This window comes from Apus apus, chromosome 2, assembly GCF_020740795.1.
Source record: "Apus apus isolate bApuApu2 chromosome 2, bApuApu2.pri.cur, whole genome shotgun sequence".
Taxonomy (NCBI): Eukaryota; Metazoa; Chordata; class Aves; order Apodiformes; family Apodidae; genus Apus; species Apus apus.
Genome location: NC_067283.1, coordinates 121,475,212 through 121,501,099, shown reverse-complemented (window position 1 = coordinate 121,501,099; position 25,888 = coordinate 121,475,212). Strand labels below are relative to the sequence as shown.

At 35.8% G+C, this 25,888-nt stretch overlaps 2 protein-coding genes across 15 annotated transcripts in view; one reads left to right on the top strand and one right to left on the bottom strand.

The window, feature by feature from the left end:
• ARFGEF1 (ADP ribosylation factor guanine nucleotide exchange factor 1) overlaps positions 1–25,888 on the top strand; it is a 235,950-nt gene that overhangs the window by 116,319 nt on the left and 93,743 nt on the right. The gene's annotated exons all lie outside the window — the stretch shown is intronic.
• CSPP1 (centrosome and spindle pole associated protein 1) overlaps positions 1–25,888 on the bottom strand; it is a 59,292-nt gene that overhangs the window by 16,737 nt on the left and 16,667 nt on the right. For 7 of the 14 annotated variants that reach the window (XM_051609833.1, XM_051609831.1, XM_051609832.1 and 4 more), the window contains 15 exons: positions 25,588–25,689; positions 22,703–23,148; positions 19,501–19,530; positions 18,992–19,093; positions 18,277–18,359; positions 16,418–16,511; positions 15,328–15,385; positions 12,163–12,335; positions 11,185–11,303; positions 9,474–9,552; positions 9,026–9,143; positions 7,033–7,180; positions 4,609–4,761; positions 2,258–2,382; positions 1,037–1,183 (listed from right to left, as the gene is read on the bottom strand). In XM_051609833.1, the coding sequence (XP_051465793.1) occupies positions 1,037–1,183; positions 2,258–2,382; positions 4,609–4,761; positions 7,033–7,180; positions 9,026–9,143; positions 9,474–9,552; positions 11,185–11,303; positions 12,163–12,335; positions 15,328–15,385; positions 16,418–16,511; positions 18,277–18,359; positions 18,992–19,093; positions 19,501–19,530; positions 22,703–23,148; positions 25,588–25,689 (1,977 nt within the window). The remainder of the gene's footprint in view (positions 1–1,036; positions 1,184–2,257; positions 2,383–4,608; positions 4,762–7,032; positions 7,181–9,025; positions 9,144–9,473; positions 9,553–11,184; positions 11,304–12,162; positions 12,336–15,327; positions 15,386–16,417; positions 16,512–18,276; positions 18,360–18,991; positions 19,094–19,500; positions 19,531–22,702; positions 23,149–25,587; positions 25,690–25,888) is intronic. The other 7 variants (XM_051609836.1, XM_051609843.1, XM_051609837.1 and 4 more) reach the window with 6 other exon arrangements.

The following is a 25,888-nucleotide window of genomic DNA, read 5'->3' as shown; positions in this document are numbered from 1 at the left end:
GTATTAAACACCTGCAGCCCTGGCTCTGCCAACATCATTTAACAGAATTGCTAATAACGTCAGTAAACACCAGTTTCTGTTCCCAGATCTGATGCTAGTTTAGGCTAAACTGTAGGAGTCAGTTCCAAAAATTCAGATTGAAGTAAAACTTCCTGCAAACATGCACCACCCTACCACAAGTCCACAAGGAAAATTATCATCCAGTCTCAATTTTAGTTTTGTGCCTGTGAAAAGTGACGATCCCATTTAGCTTCCTACTCGGTACTAGACCAGCTCTGTTACTCAGAACACAAGATTCATCCAACTCGTTTGTTCACACTAGAAAAGAGAATCTAGAATATAAACTAATCGTTCTGTCTTAAAAATCTTTAAATCCTACATCCTATTCCCATCTTTCACAATCCTGCAGAGTGCTGAAAGATTTTTCCATCTCTGGTGGCCTTGTGTCCTTTCCCTAAAGTTATTTATGAAATTCTGAATTATGCAAGTTCATTCAATTTTCCAAACTTGGCAAGTAAAGCTTTTGGTTTTGAAATAAATCAAAACTTCATCCCCAAGAAAAACATTGATTAGATTTGCTTGACATTCTTTCAAAACAAGTTGTTTTCTTATCTCAAAGACACATCCTGGCCAATTAAAAGAAAGGCTTTATGAAATCTTCCCACACAGCTACATTCAGAACACAAGCAATTCCATGAGACCCAGATTTAACAGGCTAAAATTTTTGCTTTGTTTTTTAATTCAACTAATTTCGCAAAGCTTCTTATTGGCCTCACAAACAAGTTCTCTTGAAAAGGAGAGCATCACTGTCAACAACAAAACAATACCATGTTTCTTAAGAGAATTAACAGTACTTCAGGTGGTAGCATGTGTTAATTAATACCATTTTCTACCTCTCCTCTGCCTGGTGCAGATCCTTTTAAAAACAAAGACGAATTCACAGCACACTTCTCAGTTTACCTTCTTAATCTAGAGGACAAATATTACCAAGGGCTAGTTTAGGACAGAAAAAAGCCAAGGTATCAAAATACTACACCTCCTCTTTCTTTCTTTTCTGTTCTAATTCATCTTCATATTCTTTTTGAATTTTCATCCTCCCCTCAGCTACACGTTGTGCTTCTTTTTCTTCTTCTATTCTACGGTTCTCTCGCTCTGCTTGTTGCCTGCGTTTCTTTTCCTCCATCTAGAGAATAAGGCAAAGGATTCAATTGTCAATAATCAGCAATAATCTGATGAACAACATTTATCATCATGATCTTCTAGGGACTTCTGCAGTACCTACTTGCACAAGGATTGTATGGAGGAGCAATTGAAAGAATGTGGTCTTACATTTCAGCTTCAGAATTCCTTTAAAATAAGTTGATACTTTACTGGGTTTTTTTAGCCACTAGTAACTGAACCACCCTCCAGTAAGAACACTAATTAAAAATGCTGCTGATAAAACCTGACAATTTCCTAACACACACTCTACTCCGAGTGTGCTGGAATAACACTTCTCTCTATATAAACTGAATTTGTAATTAAATAAAGCAAGATTGCAAACCAAAACAAAAAATACATAGCGATTATTTTTTTCTTTCCACAATTGTAAAATTCTTAGACACAGCTCTGACTTGCTAAAGTCAAGGGTCTGCCCATTCTTTACTTTTTGGCAGGACTATACATGGAAAAAAGTTTGATCTTTTCTTTTTATGACATTCCTACTCTCTTAAATTATCTAGGATTAACTTGATACTGATCTTTAATTCAATTCACACTTAATTCTTGTGGCATAAGATTATATGTGAAGTATTATAGACAGAAGACAGAAACTGGGAGAAGAAAAATCATGTTTTATATACCCATCAATAAATAACTACACTGTTAACTGCCTCACTGATCACCATTTCATTCTGATGAACATGCATTTGTATCACATAAACTTCCAAAAGGCAAACACCTTTGTTTCTTATATATTTATGTATGCAAACTTGTCCTGTATGCACAGTCTGAAAACTCTGTATTTAGAGAGCTGTATTTAGTAAAAAAATAATAATAATCTAGATTAATGAAGCCAGCTACTAATAGCATCACTTTTATAAGTAAAGCAAAACCTGAGAGACTCAATAGCATATAACTCTTAGTACACCTCTAGTGTACAAAACTGACTATGATTGGACAAGGTTTTTATTCAGCAGTATCAAATAACTTATTTTGACTGTACATCGCCCTTTTAAAAATGTATTTAAGTAGATTCTAAACTGGTGTGCACATTCACCTGTAGACAAAGAAAGTTCCTGTAGGACTCCTGTCGCTTCACGTGCTCTGGAGATGGTGGTTCACGGAACACGTTACCTCGGGCGAAAGGAGAGGTCTGTGCCAAAGTAAAACCTGAGGGGGAAGCTAAAGACAAATATCAAATAAAATTTCAGACAGCAATCCAGAGTAAAGAAGCAGGAATCTCAGACATTTATTTAAAACGTGGTTTATGACACCTATAATTCAAGGCTATAGCTGAAAACTGCAGCTGGGATCAAAAGTTCTTACACTGTCTGCCAAGAATACTGTCAGGTTTTAACTGTCCAATTTCTAATGTCCAAGAGAGCTGTCTTTTTATGGAACAGCTATAGAAAAGTAATACATTCAACTGTCCAATCTACAGTTTAGTATCTAAAAATGTTACCTGTAAGTTAATTAGAACAGCAAAGATTTTACACCTCATTTGTTTGCAATTACTCTGACTTAGCACACGTAGTTCTGTTATTTAGGACTATTCATTCTTTAAAACCAGAACACCCTAATAAAACAAGTATTTATGTAAAATAGCAACAGGTGCTACAAAAAACAAAGCCCAAAGCTGGCAGGTAAAATTCTAAGCAGTCAGAAATTTGAATTCTGCCAGTATAAGGTGCCTTCCATACTATGAAGTTTGAAGTGTCAGGTCTCCTTTAGCCCTGAGTTATGAACATGTCATAACCACAGTCCTAAAAGCTCTAGATAGGAGGAATAACTCAGATACCAGACAAAGCAGGTTTTGCAGAACAGGATTCCTGCAAGAAGCAGAGGAGAAAGGAAGTAGAGTAAGTTGTGTTAACTTTTCAGTTGACGTAGCATGTTCTTCATTGATACCATGTCTGCTCCAAAGGACAGTGCCCCAAGAATACATAAGAGCTCCACTAAGCTGAGATGCATACAGCCATAGCTGTTCTCATGTTCCTCCCTTATATTTCCCTATATGACCATGTACCACCTAAGTCAGATAAGGCAGAAATAACAAATACACATATTCCCATAGGAATGCACATGCTTATTGCTACAGCCTAGAAGTATGTGCTTGCATAACCAAGTAGTACACTTTGAGGTTAGTACTATTTTTTCCTTATGTGGAATCACTGTTTGAATCCTTCCAATATACAACTAAATTTACATGTGGCTCTTTCAGTATGGATTTACTTCATATGGATATATTCCATGCAAACAAGCAGAATAAAGTTTATTTGCTATTTAAGCAGCATGAACATAAGACAGTCAAGTTACTACAGAAGGTATCAAGGAATGTACTACTACTGTCCTACAAGTTCCTCTTTTAATGGGGTGGTGTACAAAAAACCCCCACAAAAACAAACAAAACCACCAAAACAATACCTACACAAACCCACTTTACCACCTGACTAATCAAATGGAAGGTGCAAGACTATAAAGTTCCCATCCCTTTTCTGCAGCACCACCTGATCCCAAAGTAAGTGATCTAACCAAGAGGCTCTTTGTTACTCTGCATAATTACTTTATTGGCCTTGCCTGTATCACTTTCACTAAATGTTTAATTACACACTCTCTTAGGCTGAAAGTGCAAGAAAGGAAACAAGGAACAAAAAAATTTATTCTACAGACAGTGGTCAGGATACTTGTAATCTTGGGAAGTAGATCCAGGCCCCAAATACCATGCAATTCTTTACGCAGAAGTGCAACAGCTCAAACAAAGGTGTGCAACAACTAAGCTGACTTGAAGAGAACACCACCAATCCTGGGCTTTGCCCACCGCAGACTGGCAACACACCTGGAGTTGCACAGCTCTGTTATTTAGATATCTCACAAAACGTAAGAAGAGAAAGATGCATTAGTTTTTTACTAGGAAAATAAAATCCTTAGAAATTGGAGGCAGTGCACAGGGCTGCATATGTACACCATTTACCTGTAACATTTTAGAACTTGTTAACCTATTTACTGTACCAATTTCATCTTAACCTGCTACAACATACATCTGCAGACCCTTCTTCCTTTTATTCCATCTTCTCTCCTACTTTACAGTTTTATTTTACTGGGCCACTTAAAAGTAAAAAAAATTATGTATTAAGATTTTGTTAGATAATACTGAATCTGGAAAACTAATACACTGATCCTGACTCTTCAGTGCTTAAACAGTTATTAGTTATTGTTACTGACATGACAGATAAGAAGCTACACTTGCAGCATACACAGGGACAACAGAGAAGTTTGGGAAAGAAGCATGATGCTGACTTTGCAGGCAGAAAGCACTGACACAATCACAGGACTACGAGAGCGGAGTAGAGAATTTTGATCACTAAGACCTACAAATAATTAGAGCTGTAAGACAGTATTCTTAGAAACCTGCTATTTTATTTGTCGATGCTTCTGTGTTCTCAGGTCTCGGGGAGGTCAGATTAAGGTCAACAGATTCAACAGCCCTTTTATCTTCATCTAGTCTTGCCTGTGGATTATGGCATGCGTCTCCTGTTTTCTTGTGCATCATGCTCAAGTCCGCTAAAGGAAAGGGGAAATAACTGTTTATATTTTATTCTCATAAAAGGCATGTCCACCATAGGTTGTCAAAAATACTGGGATTTTTCAGCAGACTCCACTTTTCCTGGGTGTAACAACTATAGGAACAAAAACTATAAGCAAAACAAAGAACACTGATGCTGTAGGTGACATAAGTCATTAGGAATTCACTGATTTAAAAACCTATTTTATTGGTTTTCATCTGCCAGGAATGATTCTTCACAGCAAACCTCCGTTCTCCCCCACCCTAAAATGCTACGAAATGGAAAGAAAGAGTTCAAAGACAATGACGGACAAGTCTGTGCTGACAAGCATGTATGCAGAAACCATCCCTTACTCTATTTCCTTAAAGCTGTAAAATACTTTTTAGTATTGGTATTTTAAATACTAAAGCTCTATTTGATTACTTTTAAGGCCAATAAGCACAACTGAACCATAAAAGGGTTTCTTAGTCTTCGTGTCCTTATCAATAATCCAGGTGCAGATTTCTGTATGTGAGCAAAACAACGTCATCCAAGATTTTCACCAGAGTTGATGCCTCTCAGTTACCCTAAGAATCCTGAGCAAAGATGTTAATTTCAGCTCATTTTGAAGGGTTACCTAGGAGGCCCAAAAGCCAAGAAGTATGACAGTTTTCATACTACCTTTTTAAACAGTGTTTCTGATAATTATTAATTACTGTAGTCGCTTAAGCACTCAGATTCCAACAACTTTAAATTACACCCCTCTCTGTAAAGCAGCCTTTGCATACATTGCAGTCTCAAAGGTTATTTACAGACATTTTCAAAAGGATAAAAAGACAAACAAATCACACTGCACAAAAGACAGTGCATGTCTCACGGCAGAAAGTTTCTTGTTAACATTTTTTGACATGCGACTCATAGCTTATCCACTGGGCTGCTAAACCATGGTGGGAAAAATAACTTTACATGTGTAATTCAGGAAAACAGGCTAAGAAATTTACTTTTCTTGGTTCCCCATCTGTGGATGGAGATAAGCTTCTTGGCAGGTAAATGCAGATCTCAGGCTAATACAACTGCACCTTACTTTGAGCCACTGTACTCACAGCCTAGAGAAAAAAGCCAGATACTTCAATGCAGAACAAACACCTCTGCCTGCTCTGGAGATAAATACAAGCTTGAATCCTCAATACAAGCTTCTAAATGTTTTATTTGGGCACACAATCTTTAAAATGTATTTAAACTTTACGCTCTACCTTCAAACTACATGATGAATATAGCCATATGTCACTCAGGTGTCATAAAACTGAAACTAAATATGTATATATAAATTGTTATCCCGTAAGTGTTCCATGCTTTGAAAATTCTCTTTTTTTTATCAGGAGACATATTTTAAAAATCTAATTCATATTGAACATCATATTCCAATAACAAGAAAATAAATTTGTTTCACATTAGAAATCAATAGTTATAAAATGGTTAACTCACTCAGATGATAAAAGCAAGACTGAAGAGAGCTAGCACAGGCCAAGATTTTAAAATAGGTACAAGATTAAAACTCAAATTCCCGGTCCTGGTTCCTAGTGAACCTTACAGGAATACTTAGACAAATCTAATTGTGTGTACTATTTTTATTTTAGTTTATCTCTGATTTACTAAAGCAAGTGGATGAAAAACTTGCCTGGATCATAGCTCTCTCCCAGCTCACTACTCTCATCTTGAATAAAACAGCAGCTGGAAAAAGCAAATCTTAAAAAACATAACTGCTGATTGCTACTTATATAGCCATTTACCAGCAGTGTTACTTGGGGAAATTTAAATAATACACTTCACTTTATATGTTTATTCATCATGCTTCCAATTTTCCATGTCACAACTGGAGCTTTCTAAGACTGGAAGTTATTTTAAAATAGAAAAACAATTTTAAAACCCTGTTCCTGGAAAATGTTTAAATAAAGGTCTTCACAACAGACTTAAGCCCATTTGTATTGCAGCTGATTCTAACAGCTTGTTTTCCTCCTTCTTCCTTTACTATTGCATTGTGTCTTCACTTACAGTTGACATACCCTGTGTTTCCCATTTTGTTCAAATTGTACTCTTTGAGTGATTCTACAGAAATCAAAATAATTACTTAAATATTCCCAGAGTGCATCTGCTAGAAACAAGTACTTCTGTTTGTCAATAAAGGGCTATCAGTGCTCTGAAACAAGGAATAATACATCTGAATAGAGCCCTTACAAGAGCAAGAAAACATCAATCTTGAAAAGACAAGCCATAATTTTCGCAAACATACCTATCAGATTTCCTTCTGCATCTCTGAGAGGAGCACCACCACCACCTCTTCCCCAGGGGTTGTATTTCCTCATTTCTGCTTGTAACTGGGCTTCGTAACGTTTCTTATCCTCTTTCTCTTGCCTGTGACGTTGCTCTCTGTCTTTTATCTAAAAACAAACCAACCAAAGTCAGCTGCATAAAGTTACCACATCAAATATAATTTTAATCAAAAGCTACCAGAGCAAGCTGAATGGTATAATTACCCAATCCCCCTATGTATAGCAAGCAAATCACAAAAATTCCACTGCCTATACTGCAGACAGTGCATTGAACACTGTTGTCAATACATGAACATCCAGTTATGCATTATCACAGAGAAACATGCACATCATAAGACTTCCAAGTTTCAGAAATGTTCACAACTGGCACTCACAGAAGATCACAAGTCCTTTATCTTTGGATTTTTGATACAGAAGTGTATACTGCCTGAAAATTAAACATGCAAAATTCTACAATACTACAACACTTGCTTCTCTCGACTTCTTTTGTCTGAACAAAATTTAGACCAGAGGTAACATGAGATAAAGAATGACATCTAACAATAAATGCCTTAATGGAATGCTACATTATTTTATAACCATTCATTAATTAGCTTTCTGCAGTAATACAGATTTGTATGCAAATAATGCAGAACTGTTCATGTAGTTGGTTCTGCCTTTTCTTCAAAATCAGGTTAAATTTATTTCACTAAGTCTCTGAATAATAAGAGCATTTCTGAAGAGAACAGCTGTTACAAAAGGTCCTTCTTTGATTAAAGCTTTTAAAACATTACTTACTATTTATGCTACTGAAGTATATTAATGTTTTTCTTAAGTTTGTTTCTTCTATCTTTAGATAAAAATTTCCTTTTACAGAGTAGTCAAATTCGTAAGAGACACAACAAGTCAACACAAAGACCCACCTAGCCCCTTTGACTGTACAAAAATGGTCAGTTAGGTTTGTCTATAGGAAAAAAAAGCAGAATACCTTTTGTTTGCTTTCAACCATAAGCAGCATAATAACTTTGAAAGACTGTGTCATGCCATGTTTATTAGACCTTTACGTCAGATTGTACAGTCTCTCATATGGCAAGATAAAATTTACTTCTTTAGATTATAGTAAGAAAATGCCTTCAGGGAAGCCTAAGTGCAATATCAGACAGTATTCCCAATATTTATTTTATTCTTCATTTGACCTTGACTGGCAGACTCTCCTTTATCCCTATGCACAAACATAATTAGAACTAGAGTACTTTATAGTATTTATTTCCACTGAAGAAATACATGAAGAAGAAGATGATAGTACTACTGCCACTGAAGTGGGTTCTAGCAAAACCTTCTTCTGAAATAACATGTCTTATCATGGTCAAATACATTTTATAAACACAAACTCCCACAAGGTGCAGCAGTGAAAGACCACTAAAATGAGTTGGGGACTAGGACATCTACTGAAAGACAAGAGACTGAAGAAATTTGTCTGCTCTGTCAAAAAGGAAGCTGGTAAGAGGTAAGACACCACCTACAAACACACTGGAAATAACCATTAGGGAAGGTGTTGAATTTGTATCCAAATGATCGTGAAGAACTTCACTGAAATTAGTGTTCTTAATAATTAAAGCAATAATGCTCAAAAGCAATCTTAGGAGTATCAGAGCAATACAACTCACTGCTTTTAAAATGCAGGTTGTTATGTTTATTTAAATAATTATATAAAACTCCATGCCTGGAACCAATCTGTTTGCTGTCAGTCTTAACACGGCCTCTGACCAAAAAATGTAAGAGCTGACTCTCCACCTGAAGCTCTAAAATGAACTAAAGCTGGGTCAGAAGAATGGGAAGAAGTAAGTGATGAAGGAAGGGAGAGCTAAGAAAGCTTTTTACATGAAAACTAATATGTTAGAAAGAGTACCAGAGTCACAAGTGTTACATGTTAAAAAGTAAAAGAAGAAAGTCAGAAGCTTTTTCAGTCAGTACCTGCTGTTGTAGTTCTTGTTGATATGATGATGCTGCCTCTTTGGAAGGCTTTGCTTCTTCAGAAAATACTCCTATGCTTCTTTGTCTGTCTCCTGTATTCCTCTGTCCAATGTTACCTCTAAATTAAAAAAACACACATATAAAAGGAAAACAATAGGGTCCAGGAGTGGGGGTGTTTAAAACAAGTAAAATAAAAAAATCCATTCCTAACATACTTAAGAGCTGCTGTTTTTCCCACCCTGGCAGTTTACAAGCTCACACTTTCATAAATCCATATAAAAGTAAGAGTTCACTGAATTATTGTTTAGATAGAAATTCGTAATTAGAAGCTTGAGGAGTTGTCTTTAACACACCTTGTTCCAAAGGCATATCAATCGTCAGGATGTCCCAACATGAAAAGTGTATCAAAACAGATAAATACAAAGATAGGAATACAGGTAATACTTACACAGATTGCTCGACTGGGACTTGGCCTAAAGGAGTATCCACATAAGGTGTGGGTTGCATTCCCATTACACCTGTACCATCTACACAGTAAAATAAATAAATAAATAAATAAATAATTTTACATTCTGAATGCTCAGAAAAAAACATCTGCCAATAACTCTGACTTCAGAATTACAAATGGGACTCAACTTCTATAGCAAATTTAGCTAGTCCTATGTCCTGTTTTGAGCCAGGATGAAGCCACTTTTCCTTTTACTGATTATTTTTTTCCTTCAGTATGCCCTCTAAAGCAAGAAATACAATGCCAAGGTACAAATCTATTTCTTAAATTCAACCAAATGCCTTTATAATTTACAAATGTCTTCAATAATGCATTCTGATCTAACAAAAAGAAATAACTCACTTAATGTAACATTTGTCCTCATGCTTTCCAAATGTGCCTTCTATTGTGAGGAGAGCCCCACTGCCTCCTGCAGAAATGGCAGCATCTGTGCTTTTCCTGAGACAGGACCTGCAGCACTGTGCCACAGCAGGGCTTGAAATTACGGTGCATACTACTGCTTGTGTTCAAACAGTAAGAGATGCACCTCTAAACAATTTCACACTGTCAAATTTTAAGCACTAGCAATATTCCAGTTTCTGACAACAAGCTTCAAGAAAACCTTATTCTCATACATGAATTTTAAGTATTAGTTTATTTAATACTCCAAACTGTAAGCCCTTTTACCCTAGAGGTTATAATGATAAAAGGGTAATAAAACTCCAACAAAAAACAAAACACCAAAATAAAACACATATCAAAAACCAGCACCAAATAACCTCCCCTCTCAAAAAAACCTCAAAACTTCTGTAAATTAAAACTGTGGTTTGAAGCTAAGATTACAAGGAAAAGGCAAAAATGGTGCCTGGAAATTAAAAAAAAGGAACAAACCAACAAATCAATCTTTCTAAAACCATAAGCTGTAACAATTCAAGACAGGGAGAAATTTACACTGGAGGAAAAAAAAAAATCAACATCTAAAAACTTTTGCTTTTAAATCTCTAGCATTCCTAAAATTCCCCAACAGATACAAATCTCATTCAAAATCAATCAGTAAAAGTTACTATTTTAACATTTTTTTCTTCTTTATTTTAACTTCTCTTTGAAGGTACCACAAGAACTTTTTTAGAGTATTTCTGCTTTTTAGTCTAAAAAAAAAAAAAGCAAAGAAAAAAGAAAAAAACAAACATCACACAGTCCAGTCCCTCCATACACACATCACAGTTGTTTCACTCATGAAATCATCACAAAGCAGACAAAGGGTAGATTAAAATAAGGAGTTCTTAAAATAAGAAGTTTGATTACTTCATACAGTTCCTTTGAAAATTTTCAAAATCATATTTGAAATTGTAACATTTAACATGTAATTAATTATAATATGATTTAAGCAATTTTAGGAAATAACATTTTGATTATCAAAACGATGAAGAAAATTATCTGGGAGGAGTAATGGCTAAGTAGGTGAGACTAGAGCTTGTTTGAGCAGCTGGAGAAAACAACTTCATTCAAATCCAGTATTGAAAAAAAGCCTATTTTTCATTCAATACACATGTAAGAAATGGGTTTAAATTGCTGTTACTGGTTTCTACATCATTCATCATTTAGTCAACTAGACTAAAAGCAGTCATCTGAATCCCTCTAACAAGCAATATACCTAAAATCATCAACTTACAGTATGCAAGATTGGGATCCAAAGGATTCCTAACCCCATAAAAGTAATATGCATCATTATAAGGGGTTCTGTAGTCGTGCATCAAAACTGGTGGTGGAGGCGGTGGCATTGGTGCAAGCCTTAAAGTAAAAAGGAAGACAATTTTTTGTTTTGCTGTAAAACTGAAGAGAGGTCAACAAAAGAAAGAAGGACAAGAAGAGAGAACTCACTATGGGAAAATTCTAGATTTAGCTCTCCCCAAGACCTCTCATTAGTGCTATGAAGGAACAAGATACAATATGCCTCAGTAGGGAATTAACCTTCCCTTAGGGAGTAGTACATTAACTCACACTATTCCTGAGTTCTGAACAATATAAAACAAGCATGCTTTCTTCAACTGGTTCAGTTAATGATACTTACTGATTACACCAGTGACAGTAAATAAAACATGCCAAGGATAAGTCCCTGGTCAAAGGGGCAAGTGGCACACCAGAGTTTCAGCCACACACCTCAAGCTCCTTCTCTCTTGCTAAACAGTTCAGTCTCAAGCAAAGTCCAGTAGAAGCTGCCCTTGCCTAAACTGCATTCCTGAGCTTAGCCCTGGGAGATAGCTTAATTTGGCTTAACAGGGGCCAAAACTCATGCCATGCCACTTCTCACAAGAAGGACACTGCTGGGCATGTGCCCAAGAGTCCTCACAAGATGGTCCAATATTACCAGGATGGACATCATTTCTACAGCACAACCCTCATTCTACACAAACATGCACTGAGGGAGAGCTGTCCTCACAAATAATTCATCCTCCACAGATTTTTCAAAATAAACTTTAAAGAAATAAACATTAAAGGTTTACTTCAGTGTAGTTTAGTTTTCTGTTAATTGTCAAAATATTGCTCCTTGAAGAAGGATCAATAGCACCACTGAGCTCCACCTTAGCCGTAACAACATGCTTAACAACAATGTTATTTCATATGCAAAATGAACATGCTGGTGAAGTACCTGGGAGCTGCTATTTCCCCAAGAGTGCTGGCTATACCCCTGTGAAAGTCTTCATTGAATGGAGAGGCTGAAGGAACAGGCACCGGAGTTTGGAAAGCCACCCTAGGCCTTTCAGGAGATACTTGCTCTCTGGAACTTCTCACTGTCAAGCCAAACTGCTTCCATCTATTTGGCTGAAGAAAAAAAAACCAACAAACCAGAAACAAAGAGATAGGAAAAGAAACAAAACAGTCATCATGTTATTACAAGGAAATACTCTGAATCTCCATTTAGGTCATGTTAAACACTTTACTGGGTCACAACTAGGGGTTTAAACTTCTTTTCATTGCATTTTTTTCTCCCAAAGTATTACTGGAAATCTCATACTGCAAGGAAGCTAGTATGTTTACCACAGACTTAAAAAAAACCACCTCTACAGCAGGGTTCAGGAAGTATATGCTTCTTTCTAGTTATTGTCTAGAAAAAAAGAAGTATTTCCACAGTTGCCTGCAGCACAGGTCATCTACATCTACGTTTCCTACATGGACAGTATTCTCATATTATGCCTAAGAAATATTTCTGAAATCCCTCCCACCATGTCCCAATATTAAAATAGCTCATAATGAATAAAAACTACAAATACATACTGAGAGTTTTTTCCAATAAACATTTCCTTGCAATACCATTGTTTTGTTTTATAAGTTCCTTCTATTTTATTAAATTTTTCAACCACAATTATAAAATTTTGAGGGTTTTGTTTTTAGAATATAAGTATCAAATGTTTACTGATAAGAGGCAGCCTCAGAGGAAAGTCAAAGGCAACATGCAAATAATGTGAAGGTATGCAAGTCAGTTATTTTCAAAACTACTCTATCACACCCAGAAAACCCTTACACCAGCTGCTATGCTCAAACATTTCTGTTTGTTTAAATGAGTCAATAAAAAAACCCAGAAAAAATCCATACATTGTGTAAGTAAAACAGATTTTGTTTCTGAAGCTACTGGTCCTAACATCATAATGCTTCACGTAACATGCATTCAGACAAAGCAATACCAGCAACCAGCTAAATATCAAACAGCAAACCATATACCCTAGAATACAGAATGTTTTCAGCAAAATATTAAATGTTTACCTCCTCATCACTTAGCTGCAAGACAGTATATACAAGGCAGTTAGTACTCACCAATCATGAGCCACAGCATTAAGATTAGAATTATCAAAATCTACCAGATATGAATATTTTTTTATAACATTTAGCTTCAAATTTCTGGATGTGAGTACAAAATTAGAGAAGAGATATGAGCTACAGCAATTGAAAATTAAAAAGCAGTCTACATCGTTTTTTATTTTTGACTTTTCAAAATCCAGTATATTGATCAGTAGAATTCTTAAAAAAGCATTTCTCACTAAAAAGTTTAATGTGAACCACTCCTAAAGTGCCTCAGATTTTAGCTCTGTAGATAATTTCAGATGTGACTATGGTATTCAGTTTATCCTAATAATTGTTTTCTTTTAAATAAGCGGTATATACAACAGGCTACATTTATAGATTCTTAATCAGGCATTGCTATTTAACCAACCTGTAATTAATCAAGAAATCAACGTAATTAGAATCCCTCCCCAAGAGGCACTTTAAAGCTAACAGTGACTGCTGCTTAATGAATGCAGCAATTCTACTTAATTGAAGGCTTTCAGCTAAATTAATGGTTTTAAAACATTATACTTGCCCTGGATTTGCTCTGGATATAATTTTGTTCCTACAACAGGCACTTTTCAGCCTCTGACTGAGATGTGTTGGGTATAGAGAGTGCTGCAGCACAGCATGCTTCTGCCTAGTCAGCTTTGATTAGACACAACTGTTTACACTGACCTTACAGCCTGCCGTGCCAGAAGAGCTGGCGCCCTCTGCTCAGCTTTCCCCTTTTATCCTGCTTGGCTCCCAGCTATACACTTTATCCCTCTCCCTTTCACCATCTGAATCCGTATCAGCCAACTGACCTCTCTAAACCAACTAAAGCAGTGAAAATACTCCCATTTTTGCCAGCTAATCAAGCTGAATCAGGTCTCAAAAAGGATCAAACAAGCACCACAGATAATTTAAGCAGAGAGGGCAGGAACCTGCAGCCAGATTCACTTGTCAGTGCCCTTCTTCCCCACTTAGGAGTAAGAATTTTGATTCAGCTTCATTACTTATCTACATGTATTCTCAATTTCCTGCCTCACGTGCTGACTAATAGCATCTTACAGCTACTCCTGCATCTTCTTTTTCCAGAAAGAGCTTATTTCACCCGTGCTGAATTCTCCAGAAATGGCACAAGTTTCTTTCTGTGTTGTAGCCTTCCCTCAAAACCAGTACTGTCCATTATTTAAACTGGTAACCAGTTAAATTCATAACCAGTTTATTCTTGCTTGAGAAAGTCAGCAATCCTACATCTCCAACAGCTGATCTCCACTGCACCCAAGATGCAATGGCTTCAGGCACTTTGCAAGCACACATGCAAACCATACTAGTTTTGTGACAATCAGTCTGCTGACCATGTTTCTACTGCTCCTTCAAATATGCTAATCAAAACTCTTAGTGCAATATTCACCTTACTAAGAAAGTGGAGACAGCAGTAAATCTTGCAATTAAGTCTTGCAAGCAACACAGTATTAAACATACTGGGTTTTTTTACAAAATCCAGTGAAATGCTTGTAATCCTGAACACTACACTTGAGAGCTTAAAAAATAATTACAAAGTTGAAATAAAAAATTGTTACAATGAGATCAACCGAGCTGCAAAACATCTGGATTTCTTTTTAATTGAGAAAGAGCTAAAACTTTCTTTAGCATACTCTACACTCCCAAATAAAGCTTATTAATGTGTGCAAGTAAAAGCTACCAATGGACACTAAGTATTTTTTTCCATTATACCCACTGCTTGTACAAAATTTCCAATCAATCACCGAATAAATAAATAAATTAATAATTCTGTGAAAATCTTTTCCTCTTAAGCTGAAAGCATATGTAATGAGAAACAGCCTTATCACCTTTGGCCTTAATTTTATTCTACACTAATGATATACTAGAAAAACACACACCTAGCATTCTGTAAAAGCCCTGCAGAGTTTTGTGATCAGCAAACACAGTGTACATGTAATAAAAAAAAGTCTATTTAGGTGAAAGAAAAATCAATGTTCCTTACGTCCTTCTCTGGATCTCGAGCTCCAGAAGCAGCAACTAAGAGCTCAAGTTCTTTCTCACTGTTTTTGTTTTAAAAAAGAAAAACAAAAAAAGAAAGGATTAAATCAGAAAGCAGTAACAACTATATTCATTCTTCAAAGTACACACTTGACAACTCTGAAAATACAGGATAACACAAGACATTATTCCACCTGATTTTTTTTTATCATGCCAAAGAAGAAGGATACTGTACAATATTTGTAAACACACAAAACTCTCAAGAAGTACCTGGCTAACATCTATTCTGCCTAATAAAACAACTACTACCATAAAAGGACAAAACGCCACATTGGTTTTTACTACAACCTTTCAGGACATTCCTCAAAAATTGATCTCTGTTCACATTAGAGCAAGAAGTTTATAACAAACATTTTAAAATGAATTATTCAAAAGTACAGCAGTAAGTACATATTGTAATTTCAGGGCTCGGGCTTGTTCAACATGTACTATTTTTTATCATAGTGAAACCATCAACAGTAACTTAGTTTTCATTCCTTATCCCTTCACCATTATCACTGTGTGTTTTTATGTAGCCATAATATCATTCAGCAGGCAGCTACTAATAGGTAAGCAAGAAATTTATATTTTATTATTCTGCTTAAGCCAGATGGTCAAGTGCTTTGAAAGTGAAAGGTTACTTTCCCAAATTGGAGGACAAAACAAGATTTTCAACTTTGCAAAGTAATGAGACACTCCTCTACTAGCAAAAAAGATAACTTCAGTTAGAGATAGTTTACATTCAAGAAACTAAAAATAGTGTTTTAAAAGTTTAAAAAAATGTTTTTTCCTTTGTTCCACTGAAAGCTGATGAATTTGTATATTAAAAATTAAAGGTCTCATGCCAATAAGCTTAACTGGATGCAGTATTACCTAGCTGGCTGGAATTCCTTAGTTATGAAAATTATTTTTTACCACATTGAATTAATGAAATTTATCTTTAAAATATTTTTAAATATTCTAATTTTATTTGCATTATTAGGATATTAAAATATTCTACTTAAAATATCTTGAAAATATTCATTATCTTTACAAATATAGTAACTTCTCATTACCGTCTCTTATTTTGCTGTTGCTCAGCCATCTGTTCTATTAGTTCTTGCCTGTATTTCTCTTTTTTCCTTTGCAGAAGTTCTTGGTCCTGACCACCTAATGGAAATGAGCACACATTTGCATAAATGCTCCACAAAATACACAAACATTGCATTTCAGTCAATTTAGAACATGAAACAGCACAGTGATCTGGGAACGTACATAAAAGCACTGAAACTTTACCTACTAAAAATATCCAGTTTTAATACACAGCTTGTTTGGAGTGTGATGATCAAACCTACTGAAATTTTCATTATTATTTTCATAGTTTGCCTGGTTTTGAATACCCAGGAAGCTACAAATTTCAAAGCTACATGATACAACAGCAACTACAAAAAGTTACTTACATTTTGTAAATTTTTTTTCCCCACCAGGTTCAACTAAGCTATGGCACTCCACAATTTTGAGGCACTACTCTGGATAAAAATCAAAGTTAAAACTGAAGAGAGTCAAACCCACAGGGAGAAAAGCAAATTGATCCACTTCAAAGATGATTCCCATGACTACTAAGAATTATTGACAGATATGTATATGCAAAACGAAACAGTGATAACATCTGACATGGATTTTAAGGAACCAAAAAAACCCGACTTTCAACTTGTGGTAGTTCTTCCACAATAAGCATAGAGTCTTCTATTATTTTAAAAACAAACAAACAAAGAATACTTTCTATATAGTATGACTATCAGACACAAGAACTCCTAACCCATTTCCATACACAAAGTCACTGTGAAGCAGAGGTGAACAATAAAGTAAACTGCAAAGAAACTAACACAAAACAAAACAAAAACAAAACAAAACACACCACCACAAACAAACCCCAGCACACACAAAAAAAGAAAACCAGACCAAACCACAAAAACCCTCAACTCAATAAACAAACAAAAAAGCAGCAAAACAACAAAAATCCCATTATACATGATTAACTGATTTTTTTTTATTATTACTCAATTATTGTGCTAGGACTGTAAAGTGACCAAAACATTATGGTTTGTGTTTTTTAGGGAGTCTAAAATCACTTCTCATTTCCAAAAATTTCAATTTTTAACTTACTTAATCTTTATACAACATAGTTAACAATATTCTTCTCCTAACCAGGACTGCTAGGAATACCAGTTCACGACTTTGTGTACTCAAGTTACCTCAAATAGTGCTCAAATACTGAGCAGATCAGAGACTGACCATTACAACACCACTGTTTTAGTGCTGCCACTAAACAGTTCCGAAGAACTGACCTGCCACATACTGAAGATCAGACAAGTTCAAATGTAAAAATAAATAGAAATTGCTCAGACACTGTTAGTCAGTTTTTCCATAATTCAAACCTAGCTTGCCTTCAAAGGCTCCCACCTGAAGAAAGCCAACAGATCTATAATTTTCTGAATTTAACTAGGAATGCCTTGTTTTCAACAGTATTTATCTCTACTACGCTCAATAATAACATTCCCTGATAAATTTTATAGCTACATTTAAGCAATAACAGATTATCAGAATGGTTTGCTCTTGCACATGGTTGTGAACTGTACTATTTCCTTTATTTCTGCAATTAAATTACAATACCAACATGTGTCTTTAACAATACAGAGATTAATATTTCTCCTACGCTTCACAAAAAAAACCCTTAAATACATCTGGGCCTTAAACCATTAATGAAATCTAAGAAGAAACTTAATAGCTCTTATAATTAATTAGAAAGCCCTATTACATTAAGGGGGAAAAGGAACACGTTTTTCTTTTTCCTAGTTTTTAATTATTACCAAAGAAAAATAAAATATGCAAAGGAAGGCTAACCCAGTGTCATTTGTTAGTTTTTTATACATACCGAAAGCAAGGCCCGTTGCATATGGCATTGCAGCTGCAGACTTGGCCTGTTCATTAGCTGAAGAACTAATTTGTACCTGATTTCTGGCAAAGACAAAGACGTAAAATGGAAAGATCAAACTCCAGAATGTACTGGCAGTCTGTGTGAAACATGATAGGTGCACTTACATCACTACGTGATACATTTATGCCAAACAGCTTGCCCAAAATAAAAAAAGTATCACATGCAAAGGAAGAAGCTGCCTGGCAAAAAGGCAATTCTCACAGTTCCTGTTGGCATGTAGTGTCTGAAGCCATCAGAAACACTGACTCAGTTGAGTATTTCAACAATGTTGACAGACTGAGTGGTGCCAGTCAAGAGTTTATGGAAGGGCTTTACAAGTGTTCTGCTTCTGCCTCATCCACTTAGATCCCTTCAGGACTTGCAAAACCAAGACAAGAGGGAGGAAAAAAAGGAATTTTAGAGCTACTATCAAAAAAGGATTCCATGGTACTCTAATAATGAAGTCTTCAGTGGGAGAACAAGTAAGCCACTGCTTCAGGAAGAAAGCATGCAAACTTCAATAGCTGTTCTCAAAGGAAACATTTGTCTTGCTCTCCTATACCCCAGCTGCAGGAAAAACTATCAGACAACACATTAGGGATTTTAAAGAAACATTTTCCTTTCACCATGATTTTGTAGTGCAATTATCAGAAAAATACACTGTATACCCCACCTAGAATTTCCAGTTCTTGAGATCTGCTGCACACGTGCTCTCTCCTTTAATTCGTCTTCATAATCTGCAGGTTGATCTCTTACTATTCCATCCAGATAGGGCCTTAAAGAAACAGAAAATATTTAGCTATTCTTGCCTATAAACATCCAATCTGAAATGGAAATTCCAGCAGTTTCATGCAAATGGGTCCTCAGCCTAATTGCACACTGGACAGAACTAGTTCTGAAAATATCACACTATATTTCTAGAAATAATAAACTTTGCTAGCTTTATCAAGGCAGCTCTCTGGAGTTTGAATTCCCAAGCCTGCTTTCATGCAACCTTTATCTATTGAGCAGAACAGCATTCAGCATTCACACTGCTTTCACTGAAATACATTTTGCTGCTGTTAGTCCCGAGGAGCCAGGAAACTCTACAACAGCACACAGCTATTGGGCAAACCGGGTGAAACAGTTAATGCAGATATGAAAAGCTTTTTTAATGACAATCTACTCACTGTGCACTGATACCATTTAAAAGAGTCGTGACTTTTGATCACACTAAAAGACAGGTGACAAGGTGAATACAAAAAATCAGAAACTAAAATTTGTATCATCTACATATGAATTAATATAATTGAAACTTCAAATAATTCCTCAAGTGCCAAAAATTATATGGACAAAAAGGATATTTTCCTGAAAATATATGGGATGGTTGCATTTACAGGCTTTTCTTGCCTTGCAAATTAACTGCTCTTGAAAGATGACCTCAACTTGTGTTGGTAAAGTAAGGCAAGAATAGGTATTAAATGAAAAATAAAGTACCAAATAGATGTGAACACAGTTATTATTTTCCAGAACTGGACAGAGCCATGGACTTCCTATCAAGCACACAAAAGTGTCCACAAACCTAGGCAAACATAGAAAAAACCCTATCTTATTATTTTATGTAAAAAGATCTACAGCTCTGCCCACGTCTGTAATTTAAATAGAAGCCAATAATCAAAAGCAAATGGACGCAAGCAGATTACTGAACATTGATTTGGCATCTTAAACAACCCACAAGAACAACATGAAAGAATGACATCCATCCTCTTGGCATAACATGATCTTCTTTCATGATTATCTTTTTACTAATGATCAATCTGCTCTTTACAATGCTGGTCACGTAAGACTGAAACATTCAGGAAACAGAAAGCCTTGGCCACAGCATGATGCAAGGATGCAGGGAGGAAGCAAAGAAACAAACCTTGGGATTCAAGAGGAAAACTTTTTTGTAGAAAGCAGCAAGCTTAGAATGGCAGGCCCAGACATGTTGGCTCAACTCGATGAATATGTTGCTTCCTGTTTATAGGACAGACCTGGCTCCTGGGGATGGACTAAAACATTCCACTCAAAAGGACCAAAACATTTTGCACTTCCTCTCACTTTCCTGTCACCAATTCTATTTGCTGAAATTTGCCACAGTATTTGTGCCCCCATCAAAACAGAAACCTTTCTGAAAAGTACTGTTAGAAACATCTGCCTCTCCAATCTACTGAAGCCTACTTTCTTGAAGAGAGACCAAACGTATTTCATGAAAGGTTAAGTGGAGCTCTTTGCAAAGGACCAAAAAAAGTACCAGATTACAAAGGACATTTAAAAAAAAAATAAATAAGAATTTCCAAGAAAAATTCAGTGAAGTGGAAAATACACACAAAAAAACCCAAATATTCATTTTATACACAAAGTTCAGGCAATTCAGGTGATGGTCCAGCAACTTCATTTAAGAAATTGAACTAAGTTTGCCAATAACAAAGGTAAGGCTATCTTCTGCACCTTCTTTTAAAATAAAACTGGAACTAAAACTGTTTCAGAGGCCTCTCCAAATAAGCAATGCGTTGCCTCATCATATATATTAGTCACAATCATTTATATAAGCACCATCAGTGTTTCCTGAAGTAACTAAGAACTTGTATATTTCTATTCAACACAACACTGTCTACTGTTGGTTCAAACACCATCCTTGCTGATATTTTACTTATTTAACTCCATATATATTCTTTGATAAACAAAGTAATCCCTCAAATTTTAGCAAATGGTCATTTTTATTTAAATACTAGACTCTGTTTCCAATTGCATCAGACAGTGACAAAGAGATACCTACTAAAAAAAGGACATTCATTCTTCTGGGTGTCATTTTAATACAGAGGATTAACATTGCTGTTAGTCTCAAAAATATGGACATTTTTTGTTATCTCTCTGAGACACCAAGTCAAGCTGCTAATATTTTTCTTTCTGAAAAGTTGGAGGGCAAGCAGATCCTATCCTAAAACTTCCTTTGCTCAATTCTACTAATATTATACTACAGGATGGAACAATTTTTGTATTTTGCATTCTATGCTCTGAATCTCATTCAGCTGAAAATGGGCAATCTTGATCCTGCTATCTATTTAACCACCATTCACATTTCCTAGCCTTCTTCAGAAACATTGTATGAATAAATACATGCTTTTAGAAACACATCTGAACATACAATCTGAAACTCTGAAATAACCCATTTATTTAGCCTGCATCTCCCAAATGCTTACAGACATTTCATTTTCTCCATAGTTGCTTAATACCTTCATGATCTGTTTTTCAAAAAGACTTGAGAAAATATCAAAAGCTATTTTTGTAGAGAAGTTATTTTAACTCTATTGGCATTTGAAACTGGAAAAGGAGAATGACTTCATTCAATTTAGAAAACACTTTTGCAGCAGAAGAGAATTTTAGGGTTTGTTTTTCCCAGTTACTAATTTGCAGTAAGAACAAAACATGATTGTAATACATAACACTGTTGAGAGTGGTAAAATTTATTTACATAAACTTTACTGCTTTATTTCATTTGAACGTAGCTGTAATTAAGACATCTGTTTCAAGTTTAGTCCTGTTTCACACCACTGTCCATCTGTTTTTGAAGTCAACAGGTTCTTCCAGTGGAATAACCAAAGGTGGCCAGACTGCCAAGCCCTGAGCGACTGGGAAGGTTATGCTTTCTTGTGTTTTTTTCTTTTAAATGAGCAAACTAGAAGGGAAAGATTAACAATGTATGTCAAAGTAACCAACCTGATCGATCAGTTAACACAGTAAAAGCTATTTAATAATGAACAGTATGTAAGACCGGTTTTCCTCCTGAATGATTTATCTAATATACCCTCTTTTCTTTGGCTTGGGTTTTCTTAAATGTTTCTTAAAATTATGCAGCTAATACTGAGATTAGAACCTGCTAAAACTGTCAGGATTTGGTTGAAATATGCATTTGTTTAAAGTCTGCCATTTAGCCAGACATGCAGTAAAAAAAGATTTTCAAATATATATATATTTTACATTCCTAATACATAGTGGAACACACCAAAAATTGAAGCTCAAACCAATCTTAAAATCTAAATTGAAAATAAACCTGTTGTAACTATTATAGACTTTCTGGCAAACTACTCTTCATAAAAATGAGGAGTGAGCAGCTTTCTCTGGGGTAGTTTCTCTAGTATCCCTGGTTTGCCATAATATATAAAATGTTCCCTAATATATGATGTATAGTCTAAGGTACTGGTTCATTTTTAAAATATTTTTTTTCTAAGAAGAAAAGTTCCTTTTTAAAGTAAGTACAAAAATCCTGCTTTCACATGCGAATCTTGGATGATTTTCAGTACGAGCAAACCATTGCCATCAACAGGCACTACAGAAATAAAGGAAAAAATGGAATTAAGAATACCTTTCAGTATAAAAAACCCGAGGAGCCTTCCTGTCATAAGCACTTTGACATCTCAATCTAGGGTCCATATCTTCACTTATCTCAGGATCATAGTCCATTCTGTAGTATCTTCTACCAAAATCACTATCTTCTTCAAGTCTGTGGTGCTTCCTAATAGGGATTACAGCTTGACTAGCAAAACCACGATGTCTTCGACTGGGAACATACAAATCTTCATCGAGTCTTTTATTTAATAGTCGACTTCCTAATTGAACTTCATCATCTAGCCTATGATACCTGTTTTCCTCCAGCCACCTCTTATTTAGCCGCTCTTCATAACCTTCTGTGGAAGTAAAGGCATCTTTCTTGGGAGGTTCTGCATCTGTATTATAGGGCTGTACTTCTGTACCTAGTTCCGGCTGGAACCTGGTAACAGCAATTGGTTTTTTATTCCTGTCCATCTCATTCTGTTTAATGGAAAAAAAACAAAACAACAACAACAAAACAACTTAAAATATCTGAACGTAAATAAACCACACCGAGCAAAAACTTGATTTTGCATTGTTTTAAACATTCCTTAAATGGGTACTGGAGAAAAAGTAGGAGGTGAGCAATAAAGATATTTCAAGGAGGGCTTAAAAGTTGGTTTGGTTTTTTTCTTGCACATACCTTTTATGAACTCCAATGTGACCTTCAGATTCAGAGGTGCAAATAATCAAAAAACACTTTGAACTTCAAACCTCAGCAAGAGATTAGGTATCTTTATCCTACCCAGATTCAGGCAAGTCTGTAATACTTCTTACCTATGAGCACAACCTTTTAACCTGACCATTTCTTAATCTATTACTTTGCTCCCCAGGAGAAGTCACTATGAGAAAGGATAGTTTAGGGGATAAAAAACTACAGTATGACACAATGGACTCATGTTCAATACACGCGTCTAGCAAACTCGAACTAACCAACCTCATCTTACTGTGAAGTTAACCCTGCCTCTGAGCAGGGGATTGTACAACATGACTTCCAGAGGTTCCTCACAACTAAAGTTTATCCTTTGATCATCTAGACTATTGGATCAAGTTTTTGAGGTCACAGATGTTAATCGCAAGACCTATTTATCTGACTCTCTCTTCAAGTCAAATACCACTCAGAGATGGAGCAACCTCAAAAATCCTTACCAGGCTTTTTCCTGATTTTTATTTTATGACAGCAAAATTGTTTCTACACAAGAATAGTAAGAATATAATGTAAAGGTCCAATCAGATAACAAACAAAGAAGAAAGAAAAAATCTTGACTCCCTAAATATATTTGATTAAATAATTCAGCTGTGGAAACAAATGCCCAAACATGTAAAAAATCTTTAGAGATTTACAGACTCAGTTACACAAACACAAGCTGCATTTTTGCCACATATTTACTAGGGATCAATGTTGTGTAGCACTCCAACCCCTGAAGAAACCCATTAGAATGAGATATTAAATTCCAACATCTAAAGGATGCCTGAATACTGCCTTATAACGGTCTTCACAGATTAAAATAGTTGTCAACTATTGACACTTCAATGCACTTGGAGGGAAAGATCTTTCTCAGAAGAAAACAATCCTTCTGGAGATAGACAAGAAACATTCTTCCAGAAGAACTTACAAATACATGGGTATTTGCACTTGCTGACTGCTGTAAGAAAGACAACAAACTTTCAGCTGTTCTGAGTACAAATACAAGTACCTTAATAAAATGAACTAGCTCTCACACTACTGTACACTTGGGAATTTCTGTATTAAAAATGTGGAAGGCCTTCTTAAATTAAACCTTCATTAAATGAGAGGCAACAATACTTGAAAAAGAAAAAAATATCCATTCTATACAAGATTTTACAAATAACAAGTAGTAGATTTGTGATGGAAAGAGTGTTGATAATACAAGGATATTTTAGCTACTGGTGAACAGTACTAACACAGCATAAAGGCCTTTTCTGCTTCTCACACCACCCCACCAGCAAGTAGGCTGGAGGTGCACAACAAACTGGGAGAGAACACAAGCCAGGACAGCTAACCAAAGGCACATCCACCCCATATAACATCATGCTCAGCAATAAAAGATGGGGGAAGAAGAAAGAAAGGGGACACTAGGGGTTTGTCTTCCCAAGCAATAGTTAAGCATAATGGAGCCCTGCTGTCCTGGAGATGGATGAAAACCTGCCTGCCAGTGGGAAGCAGTGAATGAATTCCTGATTTTGGTTTGCTCACATGTGCATCTTTTGATTTACCTGTTAAACTGCCTGTATCTCAGCCCGTTTTCTCACTTTTCCCCTTCTGATTCTCTCCCCCATCCCACTGGGGGTGGGGAGGAGCACAAAGTGAGCAAGTGGCTGCGTGGTGCCGAGCTGCCTGCTGCCATACAAATAAAAGGTCTCCGCTCAGAGTTCAGTGTTGCATATGTCTATCTCACTATCAGTAGTAAAGACACTTTTTTGGATTCACAAATGCACAGCACCATATGCTGGACAGCTGCCTGCACCTGTGTTGTTCACTCATGGAACTGGACATGGGCTGAGGGAAAAGCAGATACAAATAAAAACTAAGGACCATTGTGTGGAATTCAACATTTTGTCCAAAGAGACAGCTTTTCTGGCCACCCCTTTTATCACCAAGAGCAATCCAGGGACTTGCTTCAGACACACAAAAGAATGAATGCATCCTTCTACCAGATAGAGGTAACTGAAGGAGGAATCAAGAACTGTACTGTATGACTTGTGGCACAGAACTGCTAGATATATTAATAAAAATTGTAGCCTAACTGAATGACATTCTTTGCTTATTTTTTCTTACTTTGCATGTCTTAATCAATGATAAAACAATTGACAAAATCATTTATGTTCTTTGTAGCAGCTTCAATACAACTGTATTACCTCTGTGCTTTTCTTCCCTAATTTCCTTAGCCTTTCATTCCATTCTTCTTTATCCCTGAGATATTGATTGTATTCCTTGTTTCTTTCAAGCCGCAGTTTCTCCTAAAACGAGCATTGAAAAGGGCATCATAATTTTGCATTTCTGAGTAGCTTTTAACTTCACAGAACTGCAGTATTAAATGAATACATGCAAGCTGTGTGTTCGCCCTCCCTTTTCTTTGTGATGTACTAATAAGGCTTGAATTGCTTTGAGATTTTTGTTTATTCTTGAATGATACTTTATCTGAAATCTGTAAGTAGA